General features: G+C 35.9%; 1 protein-coding gene across 5 annotated transcripts in view; it reads right to left on the bottom strand.

The window, feature by feature from the left end:
* LRRC49 (leucine rich repeat containing 49) overlaps positions 1–21,721 on the bottom strand; it is a 147,027-nt gene that overhangs the window by 2,227 nt on the left and 123,079 nt on the right. For 4 of the 5 annotated variants that reach the window (XM_005659880.4, XM_001928481.8, XM_084980071.1 and 1 more), the window contains 2 exons: positions 17,485–17,594; positions 7,907–8,060 (listed from right to left, as the gene is read on the bottom strand). In XM_005659880.4, the coding sequence (XP_005659937.2) occupies positions 7,907–8,060; positions 17,485–17,594 (264 nt within the window). Of the gene's footprint in view, positions 1–5,613; positions 7,421–7,719; positions 8,061–17,484; positions 17,595–21,721 lie in introns of those variants that run through there. The other variant, XR_014817832.1, reaches the window with a different exon arrangement.

Below are 21,721 nucleotides of genomic sequence, written 5' to 3'. Positions count from 1 at the left end.
ACACGGCTCGGATCCTGCGTTGCTGTGGCTCTGGCGTAGGCCGGTGGCTACAGCTCCGACTCGACCCCTAGCCTGGGAACCTCCATATGCCGCAGGAGCGGCCCAAGAAATAGCAACAACAACAACAAAAAAAAATACAAAAAAAAAAAAAAAAAAAAAGAAAAGCATGGTAATGTCTGCAATTACTTGGAAATGAATTTTAAAAATAAGGCGGATTATTGATGGATAGAGAATGAGTAAATGCATAGATATGTGACAAAGCAAGTACATCATATAGTACAATATTAACAGTAGAATTTAGGTTTGAGTGTGATGAGTATTTACTATAAAATTCTTTCAACTTTGTTGCAAGTTTGACATTTTTATTAACAAGTTACAAAAATATATAGAAAGTTAATGGAAGAAAGTATATTGCAGTGTCATTAAGACTGTCTTTGGGTAGTGAGACCATGAGTGTTTTTGCTTTTTTTTTTTTTTTTTTCTTTTTTAGGGCCACACCCATGCCATGGAAGTTCCCAGGCTAGGGGTCGAATCAGAGCTGCAGTACTGGCCTATACCACAGCCACAGCAACACCAGCCCCTAGCTGCATCTGCAACCTACACAACAGCTCATGCAATGCTGGATCCTTAACCCACTACGCAAGGCCAGGGATTGAACATGCATCCTCATGGATCCTAGCTGGGTTCGTTTCCACTGAGCTACGATGGGAACTCCCTTTGCTACTTTTTGCTATTTCTCTTCCTTTTCCAAATTTTTACAATTTATAAAACAACAAAATAAATATGTTTTAGAATCCTGATTAATCAATATAAGTTAATGATGGGTCCCAACTGTCACTAACTCCCTTTTACAGAAGCATATTTTGGAAATTTCCTTATGACATATAAGATTTCTCTAAATAATCACTCACCATTCAGGGGTCAACATGCTGATCTGATTTAGTTGATGTGCTAAAAACAACAGGCCACAAATTGAACTATCATAAAAATATGTACAGATTTTGATGGGTGATAAATAACAAATGGTTCCAGCTGGAGACTTCTCTGGTGAACCTAACTTCTTTAACTCTGAAATACAGACTGGGACTTAGTCACCTGTACTAAGTTAGCTTGTTGGTAAGAATAACATTTTACTGCTCCCTTTTAATACTCTGTAAATCTGCACTACAAAGGGACTACCAGGAAGAAGGACAAGTGTGAATCACTAGAGATCAGTAACTACAATGAGCAATGTTTTACAATGAGTAATGTTTTTACGCAAGTAAAAGACCTCTCTTACAGATTTCCAACTTCCTTAAAACACGATTTTAAATTTCTGAAATCCTAGTTCCTAGCAGTAGAACTAGAAAATTTTTATAGCAATAAAGGATAAAAAAAATAAGAATTTTTAATGATGTATTTTGTTAAATAATTTATACATAATAAATTAAAATGAACTTTTCATAATTGGCATAGTGCAATTTTTGGTGCTTTAAAATTTCCTGCTATAGTTTCTTCCATGACGTCTTTATAAACATGTTGATACAGAATTGTATCTACTATAATAACCCTTAATTTAGTCAGTGTTTGAAAGCACCTTTACTTCGTCATTTCTTCTCTTGTCTAAGCCAATTACTCTGCATCTCCGTGCAGTATACTCTAAAACTCATTAGGTGCTGCCAGGACAACTCACTTGGCACCTCCACAATGATCCTGTTAAGAACACATCAGAGATGCATCTCTTGCCCTGACCCGTCAAGGAGTTGTTACTCTTTGAATAATGCCTTTTTTTCCATTCTCAAATGCTTTCATACACTTTTTTCCCCCCATCCCACAATATCCCTGTTGGGGGTCATAAAGCAAGTATTTTACAAGTTCAATCCTGATGAGGTGACTTCTATACAATATTTTTATATTATTTCTTCAAACTAAAATTTTGTCATGAAAGATAGGAAAAAAAGGTCAAAGGTGGATTTGTTATACAGCAATTTAAACTGTAATAACACTTGTATAGGGATTTAATCCATATCTCTATTTTATAAGGTCATTAAAGGTTGAGAGACTTGCTCAGGATTAGATATCATCTACTAATACTTAGAGAAAAGACTAATCTAGTCCTTGAAGAACCTGAAGTTTAGTTGGAGACCTGGCCTGCACACATTAAAACCTGACTAAAACAAATGAAAGAGTAAGTGCTGAACAAGATATTTAGGCAGCAAATACTATCACTGTTCAAAGAAGCCGGAGCCCTTTGCGCTGGGGTGGTCAAGAAGAAGTGAAAGTAGGAAGTAATATGACAGTATGAAAGAGGCCAAGGTCAGGAATCAGAAGTCTGAGCTCTAGAGGCAGCTCAGCCAGGAACTTACCATGTGATCACCATTAGTTCACCTAAGTTTGCAGTTTTCCTCACCTAAGAACAGGTATGGATTCTTTCAGCTTTCCAACTCTCCTGTCCATCTTAAATCTATTTAGAATGAGTCAGGAGATGGATGGACAACTACCAAGCAACAGAATTATACATGTCACATGTATAATTATACACATCATTCATACAATGAAAGGGTCTGCCTACCCTGATTTGTGAGGAACTTATTTCAATTAATTCCCTCAACAACTCAGGATGTACATAGAGGGCAGAGAATGAGTACTTTGTGTTGTAGTGATTTAAATATTCTTCAAGAAGTAGAGAATGCTGGGTTGTGAGTCAAGAGAAAGTGATTAAGGGACTAGGGCAAGGTCTTTCAGGTAATAAATAAGTGGAGGAATCATGGGCTCAGATCCAAGTCTCCTAATGTCATAGTATTCTTTCAAAATGTTATGTGGCTTCAGATTTTTTTCCCTTTGATATTTCTCAAAACAGGAGTCAACACTTGCTGTTTTTACTTCTTGATTGCTTATTTACTGCTCAACCCTTTAATCGAGGCTCTGCTTCTATGACTGCATTGAAACTATTCCTGATTTTGAAACAGCTCAATTGCTCAATGTATCAGATATCCCCCCTCTGGTTTGTGCCACTGTGGTGTTAAAAAACTGTAGCCTACCTAATCAAGGTTATATTTTCATCTATTTTTACAATGAGAACTTTAAAGTTTTGCTTTTTGTACTTGGGTTTTTATTTGATCTGGAGTTAATTTTTGTTGTAAGGTGTTAATAGGGGATCAATATGTATTTATGATTTGATAGTGCATATCCTCAGTAGCATTTAGTAGATAGGCTGTCTATACTGGTCTGTAATATCTGCTATCTTTACAAAGTTTCTCCTTACCCATGGGGTAGTTCTGGCTCTCTATTTTGTCCATAGGTCTATGTAATCTATTCCTAGCCTACTTTAACTACTACAGCTATAATACTCCTATCTGACAAGGCAAGTTCTCCCCACCTCTACTCTTGTGTTATTTTAGGTCCTCTGCTCTATCAGACAACTTTAGGATCAACTGGTGAAGTTCCACAAATAACCCTGTCCAACTTTTAATTAGAATTGCCTTGTATTGATAGATTTAGAAAGAACTACATCTTTACTATGGAGAAAGTTTCTTCCATAAAGCATCTATTTAGTTCTACAATGTCTTTCAATGTAATTTAATAACTTTCCCTATAGAAGGCCTATATATATTATTATTACTAATCTCTATATAGTGTTCATTTTTATGGTAAATTACATTATTTTAAATTTATTTTTGAATAGGTAATACAACCTATATTGGATTATTGGTTTGCTTTATTACTGACTTCTAAAAGCTTTTTACAATTCAGGGAGTTAGTTGCAATTTTTTCAGTTGGTTCTTGCTGCTTATTTTATCCCCCTGTAGGCCTTTCTCATCCCAATGCTAAATATTAATTATCCATGGTTTCTTGTGGGATTTTATGCTGCCCTTATAAACTTGAAATTGATGCTGATGTAAGATATCTGAATACAGCTTTTTTTTCTCAATTTCATAGTTATTCCCAAATCACTAATTGGATAGTCCATCTGACTTGAGATTACTCTTTATCACATAAAAATTCTCTTTCATATTTAGATGTGTATTTGAATTTTCTATTCTATTCTATTAGACTATCTTTTTATGACTATCTTGCTTTAACCGATAATACTTTATAATATAGTATATCTTAATACCTTATAGTGCTAGTCTTCTCATTATTTTTCTTGTTCAGTTTTTATGGCTGTTTATGTTTATTTTTCCACATGTACTGCAGGATCAAATTCAATGAAAAATTTTTGGTATTTTTACTGGAATATAAATTTTTAAATTAAGGAAAACTGACATTTTATATTAGGTCATAGCTATATGGTAGATTTCTCCATTTGCATACATCTTTTGTGTGCTTCATTAATATTTTAAAGTTTATTTCATATAGATCTTACATACTTATTAATTAGTTTGTTACTAAGTATTTTATCTTTTTGTGTTGCTGTTGTGAATTGGGTCTCTTTCCCATTATATTTTCCTATAGGCTGTCATTTACTTAAATGGAAGCTGTTGATTTCTGCTCCATTACTGAATTTTCTTATAGTTTTTTTTACAGTTTCTCAATTAACTCTCTTGGGATTTCCAGGTATCCAATGATATTGTCTGCAAATAGCCCTTTCTTTAAAGTTATCACCGATTTCTTTCTCTTGTCTAATTGTATTGTCTGTATTGATGAATAATAATGGTGATATTGGACATCTTGTCTTGAGGCTAACTTTATGATGCATTAGTGTTCTACTGCTATGCAAAAAAAAATTACTGCAAATTTGGGGGTTTAAAACAACACACATCTATTATCTCAGTTTCCCTTATCAAGAGTCCCAGGCAAGGCATAGCTGGGTGCCGTGCTCAGGCCTTCTTTGCAAGGCTGTAATCAGTGTGCTGGTCAGGCTGTGTACCTTTCTGAAGCTTGACGTCCTCTTCTAAATTCAAGTGGTTGTTGACAGAATTCAGTTCCTGAATTCCCATTTTGTTGTAGGCTGTCAGCAGAAGGGGCTGCTCTCAGCTCCCAGAAACTTCTGGAAGTTCCTTGCCATGTGACCCTCTCAAAATATAGTGGCTTACTTCTTCAAGACCAGCAGAAAAATCTCTCAGGAAAAGCTTGGATCCTCTTTTAAAGGATTTGCCTGATTGGGTCAGGCTTATCCAAGATAATCTCTCTTTCCATTAACTCAAAGACTTAGTTATATCTACAAAATTCTTTACCCTTGGCCATATTTCATTGGTTAGAAGCAAGTCACGGGTTTTATCTGCACTTAGGGAATTTTACCTGAGTGTTATCAGGATTATACCAGAAGACATCAGGGGGTGGGAATCAAGCCATCTTAGAATTCTGCTTACTATTAATGCTAATATTTCTAGAATTTCCCTATCAAGTATGATGCTTACTATCCAGTTTCTATTTATCCTATTTTTTGAGATGAAAAAAAATAAGGATTGATGTTGAATTGTGAGAAATGCCCTTTGAATGTCAATAGAAATAATCATAGATTTTCATATCAGATCTATTAATTTGCTAAAATTGAATTTTTCTCACATTCCTAGGAATAAATCACCCTTGGCTGTAATTTTTCATTATTAATTTAATCTTTTGCTATATTCTGCTTGATGTCATTTTTTAAGGATTTTTGGATTATCAATAGTCTTAGGTATCTGGTCTAGCTTTTCTTTTTCTGTGAAATCCTAGAAGATTTGGATTCAACATTACATTATAGGACTTAAAAAAATGAAAAAAGTTTTCCTTTTTTTTTAATACTGTTAAATAACTTAAAAATCATTTCAATTGTCCATTCCTTAAAGAGTTGTAGGTTTCTCTATGAAATTATTCTTATGTTATAATCAGTTCTTTGATATTTTTCTAATGTCTTTTATTGAAATCACTATTAATTTTTGACTCCTAGAACCAACCTCTTTCAGGAAGACAAGGACCCAATAATCCTGCCAGACTGGCTTTCATTTTCCTCTTTTGGCAATTCTCAAGAAGCTCCTCTTGGCCAAAGGATTAAGTTCCATCTCTTTGACATATCCCTCTTGCTACCTTTTCAGTCTTTTAACACCATCCACCTCAGTATCTGTGCTGCTAGAACAGTGAACTACTTATAATTCCTGGCCCTCTCCTTATCTATTTCATGCTCCCATACCTTTTATTCAAACTGTACTATTACCTAGAATTGCCCTTTTCACGTTCTCATATAGCTACATTTTATCCTTTAAGATTTCAGGAAGCTTCTTCTCTGGAAAGCCTCTCTTGACTGTATAAGCTCCTCTGTTTCCTCCTCTATTCTCTTGACATAGCGATTTACAATTATCCCTCCATATGTCTGCCTTCCCCATTAGAATGTTAGATTCATGAGGATAAGGACAATAATAACTTTTTACAGCCCAAGTGTTACGTGTGATAGGGGCTCAACACTTGATTTTGGAATGAGTGAAAGTATGACTGTAGAGTGGACTTCAAGAAATTGACTTCAAATATCTGAAGAAGTTTTCACAAGAAGAGGTGTTCTCTTTACATATGGCAATTCTAGGGTTACTAATAGAAAGTTATTATGAGGCAGATTTCAGTTTAATATGCATAAGAATTTCTTCACTGTTGGAGTTGTTCAGTGATATATAGCTACCTCATGAAGCAGTAACCTTTCTTGCACCAGAATTTAAAGCAGAATCTGAACATCTTTCAGGATGCTATAAAAATATTGTTGCATTGAGTTCTCAAGTACTTTTCAAGCTGTAATCCTTAGAGCCCTATGGGTTCCAAAAGATGCTTCAGGATTGAGGATGAGGTGAGAGGAAAGAAAAAGAATAGAAGATCCAGTCAAACAAAGCTCTGAACCAAGCCCTCCCCTTCCCTCTACAACAATAGCACTTCTGCTGTTTTGCTTTCTTTTGACATACTGAGTTTTCAGCTATGATATGGTTTGAATAAAGAATCTCACATCTGTTAAAAAATTTTGAAAAATGATTGGCCATTTTGTATATACACCACACACACACACAATGTTAGTTCCCTCAAAATCTCCTGTAGAATATTAATATTCTATTGCTTTTTAGATAACTTGTTTCTTCAGCTATCTCTGAGTTCCATCAAGGCAGTCACTACCTGGCTTTCTTCCTTGTAGCTCCTGCAGCACTCTAACATAGTATTTACCTCTGAACACATAAAGAAATAAAGAATTGGCTCCAGCTTTTCTGTCTAAATAGCTATAGTGGAAACAGAATAGGTTATGTGATTAAGAGCACATAATTTAATGGTGTAGGAAAAGAAAACAGTGAATTAAAACATCAAATACCTAAGCAAAGAGAACAGAAATGGGGGTTCTTCTATGTCTTCTGCCAGCCTGGCACAGACTAGTTAAGTACTCAGAGCAAGTGTATAACGACTTGGGCCCTTGGTTCTATTTTGGTCTAGATTTTTGGTACCTTTCTTTGGGGCATTTTTTTTGTATTTAAATATATTGAAACTATACACTCTAGTTCTTCCTTTTTTTTTTTTTTTTTTTTTTGTCTTTTTGTCTTTTGTCTTTTGTTGTTGTTGTTGCTATTTCTTGGGCCGCTCCCTCGGCATATGGAGGTTCCCAGGCTAGGGGTTGAATCGGAGCTGGAGCCACCGGCCTATGCCAGAGCCACAGCAACGCGGGATCCGAGCCACGTCTGCAACCTACACCACAGCTCACGGCAACGCCGGATCGTTAACCCACTGAGCAAGGGCAGGGATCGAACCCGCAACCTCATGGTTCCTAGTCGGATTCGTTAACCACTGCGCCACCACGGGAACTCCTCTAGTTCTTCTTAATACCTTGGTGCCTACTGTCCTCAGCTTTGTATACAAGGCTAGCTAACATTCCAGAACAAAAAAGGTTATCTTAACTGATTAAGGGAGAAACGTAGAAGTGCCAAGCCCCAAGACCTTTGGGATATATCCAGGCACCAGGTTCCAAAGATAATGGTAGTTTTACCTCTAGCTTTTCATTATAAAAGTCTCTTGTGGTATAATTTAGCGTAGCACGATTTGTATTTTCTCCTACAAGTCTCTTGCTATCATTATTTTCTTCACTGGCAATACCAGGCTTTTTCCCTTTGGTTTCTAAAAGATACCGGAATTGCTTCTTCCTATAAAAAGACAGTAAGGAGATTTAGAGAGTTACTAAATGTATGAATATATGTCTATTTCTGTTGACTTTATAGGGTAGCATATGCTTTTCTGAACATCTGTTGAGTTATTTATTTGAAAACAGTTCACTACCCCAATCTCTCTACTAATTAAGCTATACAGCTCAAATTCTTTTGTTTCATAACTACCAATCATTGACATACACATGTCTCAATCACTTCTAAAGTGAAAAAACTATCTTTAAAAATCAATGTAAAACTTAAATCACAGAGCACAAAAAACCCCAATTAAACATATAGTAGACCACATTTTCAAAGTCTTTATATCCCAGAAAACATGTTAGTTACATATCATATAAATCACACAAATAGTTCATAATTCCATTATGTGGCTCAGTAGTATTACTCATAGCTAGAAAACAAAATGGTATACTCGTTTAAGTTTAGGTAAAAACAAAGAAAAAACCCAAAACCCCCAAATTTTAGCATATCAGGGCAAGATTCTCGTAGGGGGTAAATAATGAAACAGGAAGCTTTGTTTGATTTTGAAGAATATAAACAGTGCTCACAGCATCACTCACAGACCCATAAGCCTAGAATTCCAGAGGACTGTCATGAAGGTCACTTTCTAGTTTCTACCACTAGGGTGTTTTTAAGGGAAGTGATATTACTTCTTTACTGTGAACTGAAGATTGGGAGCAGAAAATGAAGGTTTAAAAATTGTCTTCCTTTTTCCAACCTAAGGGTATAACACAACCATTTTAGAAACTGTAAGGAGTACAAAATTTGAAAAGTATAAAGAAATAGAATAAATCAACATCGTTCACTTTAGACATATTTCTTTGCAGGCTTTTTCTATGAATCTTTATAGAAAGTTAAGATTATATTTTACATTGAATTTTTTATACCATTTTCACTTAATGCTACATAATAAACATTGTCTATGTCACTGAAATTTTTTTTTCATTGTAAATCAACTATACTTCCATTTATTTATTTATTTATTTATTTTTGTCTTTTTAGGCCCACGGCATATGGAGGTTCCCAGGCTAGGGGTCAAATCAGAGCTGTAGCTGCAGACCTATGCCACAGCCACAGCAACATCAGATCCGAGCTGCACCTGGGACCTACGCCACAGCTCACTGCAACGCTGGATCCTTAACCCACTGAGTAAGGCCAGGGATCGAACCTGTGTCCACATGGATGCTAGTCAGATTTGTTTCCATTGAGCCATGTTGGGAACTCCCAGCATCCTGAATTTAACACCATCTTGAATTTACCATTTATTTCTTTTTTTTTTTTTTATTTTCCCACTGTACAGCAAGGGGGTCAGGTTATCCTTACATGTATACATTGCAATTACAGTTTTTCCCCCACCCTTTCTTCTGTTGCAACATGATTACCTAGACAAAGTTCGTAATGCTATTCAGCAGGATCTCCTTGTAAATCTATTCTAAGTCTGATAAGCCCAAGCTCCTGATCCCTCCTACTCCCTCCCTCTCCCATCAGGCCACCACAAGTCTCTTCTCCAAGTCCATGATTTTCTTTTCTGAGGAGATGTTCATTTGTGCTGGATATTAGATTCCAGTTATAAGTGATATCATACGGTATTTGTCTTTGTCTTTCTGACTCATTTCACTCAGGATGAGATTCTCTAGTTCCATCCATGTTGCTGCAAATGGCATCATGGCATTCTTTTTTATGGCTGAGTAGTATTCCATTGTGTATATATACCACCTCTTCCAAATCCAATCATCTGTCGATGGACATTTGGGTTGTTTCCATGTCCTGGTTATTGTGACTAGGGCTGCAATGAACACGTGGGTGCATGTGTCTCTTTTAAGTAGAGGTTTGTCCAGATATATGCCCAAGAGTGGAATTGTGGGGTCATATGGAAGTTCATATGTATGGATTTCTAAGGTATCTCCATTATGGTTCTCTATAGTGGCTGTACCAGTTTACATTCCCACCAGCAGTGCAGGAGGGTTCCCTTTTCTCCACAGCCCCTCCAGCACTTGTTATTTGTGGATTTATTAATGATGGCCATTCTGACTGGTGTGAGGTGGTATCTCATGGTAGTTGATTTGCATTTCTCTAATAATCAGCGATGTTGAGCATTTTCTCATGTGTTTGCTGGCCATCTGTATATCTTCCTTGGAGAACAGTCTATTCAGGTCTTTTGCCCATTTTTCCATTGATTGATTGGCTTTTTCGCTGTTGGGTTGTATAAGTTGCTTATATATTCTAGAGATTAAGCCCTTGTCCGTTGCATCATTTGAAACTATTTTCTCCCATTCTGAAAGTTGTCTTTTTGTTTTCTTTTGGGTTTCCTTTGCTGTGCAAAAGCTTTTCAGTTTGATGAGGTCCCATGGGTTTATTTTTGCTCTAATTTCTATTGCTTTGGGAGACTGACCTGAGAAAATATTCATGATGTTGATGTCAGAGAGTGTTTTGCCTATGTTTTCAGAATTCTAGGAGTTTGATGGTGTCCTGTCGTATATTTAAGTCTTTCAGCCATTTGGAGTTTATTTTTGTGCATGGTGTGAGGGTGTGTTCTAGTTTCATTGCTTTGCATGCAGCTGTCCAGGTTTCCCAGCAATGCTTGCTGAATAGACTTTCCTTTTCTCATTTTATGCTCTTGCCTCCCTTGTCAAAGATTAATTGACCATAGGTGTCAGGGTTTATTTCCAGGTTCTCTATTCTGTTCCATCGGTCTGTCTGTCTGTTTTGATACCAGTACCACACTGTTTTGATGACTGTGGCTTTGTAGTATTTCTTGAAGTCTGGGAGAGTTATGCCTCCTGCTTGGTTTTTGTTTCTCAGGATTGCTTTGGTGATTCTGGGTCTTTTGTGGTTCCATATAAATGTTTGGATTGTTTGTTCTAGTTCTGTGAAAAATGTCATGGGTAATTTGATAGGGATTGCATTGAATCTGTAGATTGCTTTGGGTAGTATGGCCATTTTCACAATATTGATTTTTCCAATCCAGGAACATGGAATATCTTTCCATTTCTTTACATCTTCTTTGATTTCTTTGATTATATTTTTATAGTTCTCGACATATAGGTCCTATACCTCTTTGGTCAGGTGTATTCCGAGGTATTTGATTTTGTGAGGTACAATTTTAAAAGGTATCGTATTTTTGTATTCCTTTTCTAATGTTTCATTGCTGGTATACAGAAATGCAATTGACTTCTGAATGTTAATCTTATATCCTGCCACTTTGCTGAATTTATTAATCAGTTCAAGGAGTTTTGGGGTTGAGTCCTTAGGGTTTTCTAGGTATAGTATCATGTCATCTGCATACAGTGTATGTCACTGAAATTAAAATTTTAAGGAATGAGTAACATTCAAATGGGATGTAGATTAATTCACCTCATCAGTCCCTTTTATTGGATATTTAGTAGCATAATTTTCTCACTGTTGTAAAGAAAAAAGTAACATATAGATATTTCCTGCATTTATTTTACTAATTTTAATTACAAAAATTATATACACATTTTCCATCAAATTTTCTTTAATTTTGTTTTTAATGGCATTATTTCTTTTCTTTAACTTCTTCAGGGTAGTCTTTCTGTTGTTTTTCTAACTTCTTGAGATAAATATTTAGCTCATCCATTTTCAGCCTTTATTATTTCCTAATGTACCCACTTCAAAGCTAAAATATTTCCACTTAGCACCACTGTAACTTAATCCCACAAGTTTTTAAATATTCTCTTTTTATGATATTTCAGTTCAAACTGGTCTCAAATTTCCATAATAAAACTGTCTTTAACCTGTAGGTTATTTAAAAACATGTTTCTTAATTTCCAAATATATGAGGATTTCCTGGTTAACATTTGTAATTGACTTAAAGCCTAATTGCATATTAATTGAGAGTATGATCAATATGAATCCCTTAGAATCTGTTGACATTTGCTTTCTGGATAGTATTGGGTCAATTGTTATAAATATTCCATGAATGCTTGAAAAGCTGTATTCTACAGCTGTTGGGAGCAATGTTCTCTAAATGTGTAAGTCAAATTTGTTAATCATGTCATTCAATTATTTTACATCCCTTTTTTATTAATTACTCAGAGGTATATTAAAACTTTCTGCTGCAACTGTGGGTTTGTAGCAATGTCAATTTTTGGTTTATAAGTTTTTAAGGATAATTCAGCTGACCCTATAGATTCAGGAAAAAAAAGCTCTTGTCTTAAGCCACTGAGTTTTGATACAAGTGTAGTTCCTGACAGACTAGTATTTAAATTAAATGTAACACTTTCTTTTCTTTCTATGTGACCCCAGTGTTCTATGTTTCTTTTTTTTTTTTTCTTCCCATTCCTCACCCCTGTCCTTCTTACTTATTCTTTGGCTACCAAAGAAATTACAACATTCACTCTTAACTTACTAACATCTAAACTTAATTACTATATCTTCATCTTAGATAACACAAGGACCTAGAAAACTATATCTCCGTCTACCCCTCCCATATACTTCTGTCATAGTATAATTCTATATCTTTAAATACAATGTATTATTATTATTATTGTTTTATATAGTAAATGTTCATTTAGTTTTATCCCACAAATTTAATACTTTCCTTGTTCTTTAGATCTTCTTATACCTCAGAATTTCTATTTGGAAACAATTTCTTTCTGCCTTAATCACAGGCCTTGTCATTTCTTTTAGTGCAGAAATACTGATGGGAAATCTTTTAGGTTTTATTTTTATTATTTTGCTTTAAAATAACTTTATTTCACCTTCATTCCTAAAAGATTTTTTTTTTTTTTGTCTTTTTGCTATTTCTTTGGGCCGCTCCTGCAGCATACGGAGGTTCCCAGGCTAGGGGTCGAATCGGAGCTGTAGCCACCGGCCTACGCCAGAGTCACAGCAACGCGGGATCCAAGCCGCGTCTGCAACCTACACCACAGCTCACGGCAACGCCGGATCGTTAACCCACTGAGCAAGGGCAGGGACCGAACCCACAACCTCATGGTTCCTAGTCGGATTCGTTAACCACTGCGCCACGATGGGAACTCCCCTAAAAGATTTTTTTGCTGTGTATAGAATACTAGCTTGGCAATTAATTTTCTTTTGTACACTGAACATATTTATTACCCTGTCTTCTGGCTTCCACTGTGGCTGTTATGAGGTCAACTGTTTTTTGTTTTGTTGCTTTTTAGGGCCACAACCACATCATATGGAGGTTCCCAGGTTAGGGGTCTAATTGGAGCTACAGCTGCTGGCCTATGCCACAGCAACTCCAGATCTGAGCCATGTCTGCAACTTGCACCACAGATCACAGCAATGTCAGATCTTTAACCCACTGAGCAAGGCCAGGGATCGAGCCCACAACCTCATGGTTCCTAGTCAGATTAATTTCCACTGCACCACAATGGGAACTCCATGAAGTCAACTCTTGATGTATACTCCTTTGAATATAATCTCTCTTTTTCTTAGTTGCTGCAAAAAAATTCACCTTATATTTGGTGCTCTGTAGTTTCACTGTGATTTAACTAGGTGTAGATTTCTTTTACTTTAACAAATTTTGGATGGTTGAGCTTACTTAATGTGTAGATTAGTGTATTTCATCATTTCTGAAAAATTCTTTGTCATTATCTCTACCCCATGCTCTCTATTGTGTCCTTTTTTCCCTTTTGGCCACACCTGAGGCATGTGGAAGTTCCTGGGCTAGGGATTGAATCCAAGCCACAGCAGTTATGCTGCTGAATCCTTAAACAAAAGACCACAGGGAACTCCTCTTTTGTGTCTTTTTGAAACTCCAATCAAACATATTTTAAATCTTCTAAGTCATTCCATCTTCAACCATTTTTCTATATGTTCTCTTTTCTCTTTGTGCTACATTCTGCAAACTCTTCTCTAGAGTATTTTTCAGTTTACTGATTCTTTTTTCAACTGTGTCTAATTGGCTGTTAAACCTCTTAAGATTTAATTTTGCTTATTGTATTTTTCATTTATAGTAGTTACCTTGGTTTCCTTTCAAATCTGCTTGATCACTTTTTAAAAATTTCCCATTTTTTTAAGACATTTTCAATCTTATCTTTATACCAGGAAATAAACTAGACATAGTCATTTTATAATCCATGAGTGATAATGTTAAATCTAAAGTATTTGTGGGACTGTTGCTGTGGTCCATTTTGTTCTGCTTGTTCTTATACATGGTGCCTGATTTCCTTGTGTGCTTGGCTATTCAAAAAAAAATTTTTTTTTTTCATTGTGTGCTGGTCATTATCCTTAAAAACTATCCATGGCGATTCTTTGAGATAGGATGAGAATAACTTCCTCTGGAGATAAAATGCATTTGCTTTTACTAGTTACCTAGAGGTAGTAATGTTTAAATTTTGATATTATTTTAAATTATGCATTTTAATTTAAATTACTGAATTTAGGCTATAAATCTGTATGAGGACTGGCTTTGGTTACAACTTCTTAGAGATAACTCTGCCCCTTCTCTGCTCACACCAAGGCAACTTTCCTTGTAAAGTTCTGAGAGTGGGAAGGAAGTGAGGTTTATTTCTGACACACCCTTCCTTTGATGGTGTTGTCATGGGGGTTCTAGCTTAATTCTGGGAATATCTCAATTTACATTCACTAATTTAGATGGGGCCCTGGGCTTTGATTTTTATTTTTCTTCCTTTGCACCTTGCAAAACCAAAATTTATGTTTACCTGAAATGTTTCCAGGTCAAACAGTCTGTGTCCTTGCCTTACTTTTTTTTATATCATATATATGTATATATATATATATATATATATATATATATATACTGTACAGCATGGTGACTCAGTTACACATACATGTATACATTCTTTTTTCTCACATTACATGTTCCATCATAAGTGACTAGACAGAGTTCCCAGTGCTACACAGCAGGATCCCATTGCTAATCCATCCCGAAGGCAACATTCTGCATCTATTTACCCCAAGCTTCCAGTCCCTCACACTCCCTCCCCTTCCCTCTTGGCAACCACAAGTCTATTCTCGAAGTCCTTACTTCTTAATGTTCTTTTTCTCATGATCTTGGTTTGGTAATTATTTTTTATCTTATAAGAAAATTCAATACTTTAATGGAGTGCTTTTTTTACTTTACTTAGTATTTTTAGTTGTTTTTAATGCAAAAGATTATCAAAACAACCAAACTCACCCTTTTCAGAAAAGAAATTCAATATATTCCCCCCAAATTTCAAATTACACAGACATACATGGAGTAAAACTTGAAAACCACTTTTCAACTATTCCACTACTCCAAACATCCATGTTCTGTCAGCTTTCAGCTGTTCATCCTTCTAGCTTCCTTTCTATGCTTTTATACTTATATACATACATATTTATTTTATTGATTTTTATAATAACTTATGTCACAATATAAATATTGTTTTATGCCCCATTTTATTTAATTAACTATCTTTCTCTGGATCATTTTATGCAAGAACAGGAGACCTACCTCAATATTTTCTTCTTCTTTTTTTTTTTTACAGTTATATGAATGTAATGCAGACAGTGTATAGATACTTCATTCATAGTGTAGAAATATCATAACTTATTTACTTTCCCTATTATTAGGCATTTAGTTATTTCCAAAGTTGGACTATTACAAAGAATAAAGTAATGGCAATCTTGTATATAAATCTTTTGTGCTCATATGTGTCATTACAATAAAATACACTCCTACTACTAGAACTTATGGGTTGGAAAAAGGCTGGATATTGCCAAAACACCTTGCTCCAAAAGTCAGCATCAAGTTATACTCCACCAGGAGTGTAGAATGTATATTCCCCTGAATACTAATAAACTATTGATTTTATTAAAGTCAATCTCATTGGCAAAAGTGACATGTAATTATTTTAATTTTTATTTCTCTGATTACAAGTGAGTTTGAGCTTATGTTATTTATCCACTTGTATTTCTAATTTTGAATTCTCTATTTATAAGCTTTGTCCTTTTTTTCTATCATGTTCACTGTCTTTTTCTTGTTAAATCTGTAGGACTTCTTTAAAAAATTGTTTAATATGTTGCAAACATATTCCTTCTGTCTGCTCATCTCTCTTTTTTTGGCTGTGCCTGTAGCATACAGAAGTTCCTGGGCCAGGGATCAAACCCATGCCACAGCAGGAACCATAGTCACAGCAGTGACAACACTGGATCCTTAACCCACCAAGCCACCAGGGAATCCTGCTCATGTGTTTTAACTTTATGGTGTTTTTTACCACACAAAACTTTTGAATTTTGTGAACTAAATGTGTCAGATCTTACAGAAGTAATAGAAAGTATAGCAGAATCATTTTTATAAACTTGGAATGATGAATACCTTTCTAAGATACAAATTTATCTTGTTTAGTTGGCTGAAAATATCACACTGGGGTTTTTGACTGGGAATTTAGTAAAATTTTATTTAATTTGAATAAGTTTTCATTTTTACAATATATTAAAAAATTAAAAAATATAGCAAAGGTGACAGTTTCCTTGGTGGAATGGTTCTGTGATATCGATCTGGGATCTTCTTCAGACCCAGTCTGGAGACTGCTTCGCCATCCTTCCCAATGGTTTTGTAGACAACTAATTTCCTGTATATCAATTGCTTTTTTTCCATACTCTAGCCAGAGTGATATCTCTCATGTACGAATGAATCATGACTGACACCCATCTTCAACTTTTCTCCGTCTATCCATGCCACATCCTGTCAGTCAGTGCTTTCTTTCAGGTATACTTTTTCTAAAGATTTTTCAAATTATCCTCTTCTCCATTCTCACTGTCTTAGTTCAGACCCTCATAATCTCTCTTCTGGACTACAGACTAGCGTCTTGATTGGTCCCCATTCCTTCCATCTCTATCCTCTCACATGGCAGCCTTTCTAGAATATGAATCCAACCATATGATTGTTGGGCTTAATTACAAAGCACAGTATTCATTGTCATTTTTCATGGACTTCCAGGCTTTTCAAAATCAGATCACAATCAATCTTTCTAGCTTCATTTCCTATTACAATTCCTAACCATCTAATGCACCAATTACAATGAACTATTTACAATTCCCTGTACCTTTGCAGATCTCTTTCTCCCATACTTTCTACCTGTATAATTCCTATTCATTCCTGAAGCACTAGAAAAATGTTTCTTTCTTTATGAAGGCTTTCCCAATGTCCTTCCAAAATGTAGTTAGTCTCTCCTATGCCCATATGGACCTCTCTTATAGCATCTGAAATGTTACACACCCTCAATTTATTAGCTTATAAGCCATGCAAGAGCAAAGACTTTATCTTATCATCTTTATATCTCCAATACTTTGGAGAGGGCCAGACACAAAACAAATTTATAATAAATGTTGGCAGGTTGCATAAATGGCACAATTAGGAGTTTGCAGAATGTATCCCCCTTTTCTAGTACAACAGTACTTCCATAAAAACTATAGAAATTAAGCTTACCTGGCATCACCCAGAATTGAAATCAGACGGTACTGGGGTAACTCAGAAGATGCTACATGTGCTAGGATTCCAAAGAGCCTTTCAGCCATTATCATATCATTTTGTGTTACCTGAAGAGATATAATGAGGAGGGGTCAAAAATGACATTGTATCTTAGCTTGATACCACTAACACAATTTCAAAAAAAATGTCCAGATTAAATATTTTCTTTTAGTCCAGGAAAGTACATATTCCTGGGCTGTAAGAGGACAGTTTTCCCTGATAGTTCTCTTTTCTCTCTGTGCTTGATTAGAATGGAGATGTTCAAATGTGGCTTGTAGTGATGCAGTATGGCTGAGAGGTGATGAGTTAGCTCTGACTTAGAAGCCATGTTTCCTGAGAATTATACTTGAGACACCTTAAATCTTAATGAATTTTTTTCAGAAATCCTATAGCTTCTTGGTTGCACCCATGGCTTAAGGAAGCTCCCAGGCTAGGGGCCAAACTGGAGGTATAACTGCTGGCCTACACCACAGCCACAGCCGCAGCCACAGCCACAGCCACAGCCACAGCCACACCAGATCTGAGTCTTGTCTGTGACCTACACCACAGCTCACAGCAACGCCGGATCCTTAATCCACTGTGCAAGGCCAGGGATCAAACCCGCATCCTCATGGATACTAGTCAGATTTGTTTCCACTGCACCACGATGGGAACTCCTAGATTAACTTTAATAATGTGGCAAAGGTAAGCTGAGGTGTTTTTCATACCTTGTTCCTAAAAGGATAATTTTGTCCCTTCTTCAGGGAATGAACATTGGATTAGGAAAGACATTCCTATTCATTCTGAAATTATATTTACCTTTTTCTCCCCATAAGGAATAATTTGTCACAGGTATATTCCCTGTGAGGGCTCATTCCTAAGTTAACCAAGAAACTACTAAAAGCTAAAAGAAGGACTTGTATTAATATCTGGGAAATACTTTTAATATAAAATAAGGTTGCTTGCATTTTAAGTACTATTAGTCTGTCTATATAATTCAGTGGTTCACAGCAGGGTCATTTTGACCCCTAGGGAACATTTGGCAATGTCTAGAGACATTTTTGGCTTATCGCAACTAGTGGAGGGGTACTACTAGAATCTTGTGGGTCGAAGCCAGGGATGTTGTTAAATGTCCTACAGTGCACAGGACAGTCCCCAAAACAAAGAATTATCTAATCCGAAACGTCAACAGTGCTGAGGTTGAGAAACTCTGGTATAGTTAAATTTTGGATCTTTAAAAAATATATTCCTAATACTAGCTATAATATACTCCACAGGCATTTTCAGGAAAATAAACTCATAATTCACAAGCATCTTATACCCATGTATGAATGCAGACTGACTCTTTCCCTTCCCTTCCTTAGAAGTTCATAGTTAATGATGCTGCTGCTCCCTGGAATCCTTCCTTCAGCTAATAACTGAGTTGTTTGGTCTAATATGGTCACCTAGTGGCCAATGCAGGCCACTACTCCATCTTCTTTTGATGCTCAAAATTCAATTTAATTCCACCTCTAGCAATATCATTCTTTCTTATACAAAGAGAAGTAGAAATAGAGTATAATAGTATTATATATCTTCAAGGATAAGATAAACAGGTTTAAGTCTTTTATTAAAAGGTCAAATATCCCTGGTATTGACATTTTTAGAACTTTAAATCACAATAAATTACATTGGTTCTTTCTCATTCTTCTCTACTTCATATGACTACATTATACTGTTCCTTCCTATTTCAAGGTTCTACAATAATTAGTGCATTTTTAGTAGTGGTGTACATTTGGGTAAATACATTATTTAGAGTTAACTGAGACAATGGTTTGGCCATTAATGAGGGAGAATTCCTCACTCATAGCTAAAATAACCATTCTACTTTTAGTCCAGTCTAGCTTTGGAAACTTTTGGAAATAACTATTAGCTCTGAGCAGTGACTCACAACCTCTCTGGGGAAGTACCATGAGGGTAACAAAACTGAACCAAATCTCTTGAGAACTAGTCAGTGAAATCAGTAGCCATCTGAAGGTTCTAGATTTGCACTACATCTTCAACGGATGGCTGAAACTGCTGTCACGGGCCTACCATGGTTGAGACAAATTTCACACGGCTCTTGTACATTGACCCAGAGGCCTCCAGTCACCCCCATGGTATGCTAGATTTTTGGAGTTTTACGCCAGAATTACTTGTAGTGTATCAGCTGCAGGGAAATACAGCTTCTATTACCACCATGCTAGCAAAGTTGATTATAGTTCATCTTACAATAAGGAGGTCTGAATTTTAAGAGACAATCACAAAGATACTAACAGCATATTAAAGTATTTTCCTTTGGGGGAATATTTTAATTCAGTTCTGGAATTCCACGGTAGAGGAAGAGGCATCGTTTCTCTCTTTTCTTCCAAAGTGATATTTTAAAGAGAATATGATCTTTGGATAGCTGGGGGATTACCTCTGATTCTGTGAAGCTCAGCAGAATCAATCTGAAAAATAACCCTTCACTAATAATCTTTCAATTATTCAGGCTCCAGGTCCAAGTTATACAAAGCAGATAGGCCACAAGCAGCTGTTATGAACTATTAACACAGCAATCCAGATGTTTACTTACAACTATTTTAGTTCCTTCTTCACTCATCTTTTCTTCCTCTTCTTTTACATTTCCCCCTTGCTTATTTCTCCTTCTCCTCTCCTCTGCTTTTTAAAATCACACATCTTTCCCTATGTACATTCTTTTTTCCCATGTTATTCTTTCCTTCCTTTATCACAACCCTGATTGATATTCAATATCACTTCCCCATGCCCTTTTGCATGCCAGATGGTTTGCAAAGCACTTTGAAAAATATGAAGATCACATTACTTACATAAATGTTATTTTTTTCTAAACTATCATTCTACCAACACTTTACTTCTCTGAAATCTTACAGGCAATATAAAAAGTACTATTCACCTTGACCTGGTTACTATTTTATTTTCAAAATCTGTCTGGTATCTTAGAAGTTTTTAGATAAATAGATTTTTAGCTTTTTGATATTTAAATATCACAATAAAAAAAATTGTTTCTCAAAAGTTCTATCACAGTTACTTAATTCCTGGCCATTTTTAAGACTATTTCCCCTATAAATGAACATTTTATTTATTTACTTATTTATTTTTTTTCCCCACTGTACAGCAAGGGGATCAAGTTATCCTTACATGTATACATTACAATTACATTTTTTTTCCCCACCCTTTGTTCTGTTGCAACATGATTACCTAGACAAAGTTCGTAATGCTATTCAGCAGGATCTCCTTGTAAATCTATTCTAAGTCTGATAAGCCCAAGCTCCTGATCCCTCCTACTCCCTCCCTCTCCCATCAGGCTACCACAAGTCTCTTCTCCAAGTCCATGATTTTCTTTTCTGAGGAGATGTTCATTTGTGCTGGATATTAGATTCCAGTTATAAGTGATATCATACGGTATTTGTCTTTGTCTTTCTGACTCATTTCACTCAGGATGAGATTCTCTAGTTCCATCCATGTTGCTGCAAATGGCATCATGGCATTCTTTTTTATGGCTGAGTAGTATTCCATTGTGTATATATACCACCTCTTCCAAATCCAATCATCTGTCGATGGACATTTGGGTTGTTTCCATGTCCTGGTTATTGTGACTAGGGCTGCAATGAACATGCGGGTGCATGTGTCTCTTTTAAGTAGAGCTTTGTCCAGATATATGCCCAAGAGTGGAATTGTGGGATCATATGGAAGTTCTATGTATGGATTTCTAAGGTATCTCCATTATGGTTCTCCATAGTGGCTGTACCAGTTTACATTCCCACCAGCAGTGCAGGAGGGTTCCCTTTTCTCCACAGCCCCTCCAGCACTTGTTATTTGTGGATTTATTAATGATGGCCATTCTGACTGGTGTGAGGTGGTATCTCATGGTAGTTGATTTGCATTTCTCTAATAATCAGCGATGTTGAGCATTTTCTCATGTGTTTGCTGGCCATCTGTATATCTTCCTTGGAGAACAGTCTATTCAGGTCTTTTGCCCATTTTTCCATTGATTGATTGGCTTTTTCGCTGTTGGGTTGTATAAGTTGCTTATATATTCTAGAGATTAAGCCCTTGTCCGTTGCATCATTTGAAACTATTTTCTCCCATTCTGAAAGTTGTCTTTTTGTTTTCTTTTGGGTTTCCTTTGCTGTGCAAAAGCTTTTCAGTTTGATGAGGTCCCATGGGTTTATTTTTG

This window comes from Sus scrofa, chromosome 1 (genome assembly GCF_054392235.1).
Source record: "Sus scrofa isolate SSC_HxYL_T2T_F1_AM1 chromosome 1, Sscrofa_HxYL_maternal_Yorkshire_Landrace_v2.0, whole genome shotgun sequence".
NCBI classification, from domain to species: domain Eukaryota; kingdom Metazoa; phylum Chordata; class Mammalia; order Artiodactyla; family Suidae; genus Sus; species Sus scrofa.
The sequence above is the reverse complement of the archived record's forward strand: the minus strand, read 5'-3'. Positions and strand labels throughout refer to the sequence as shown.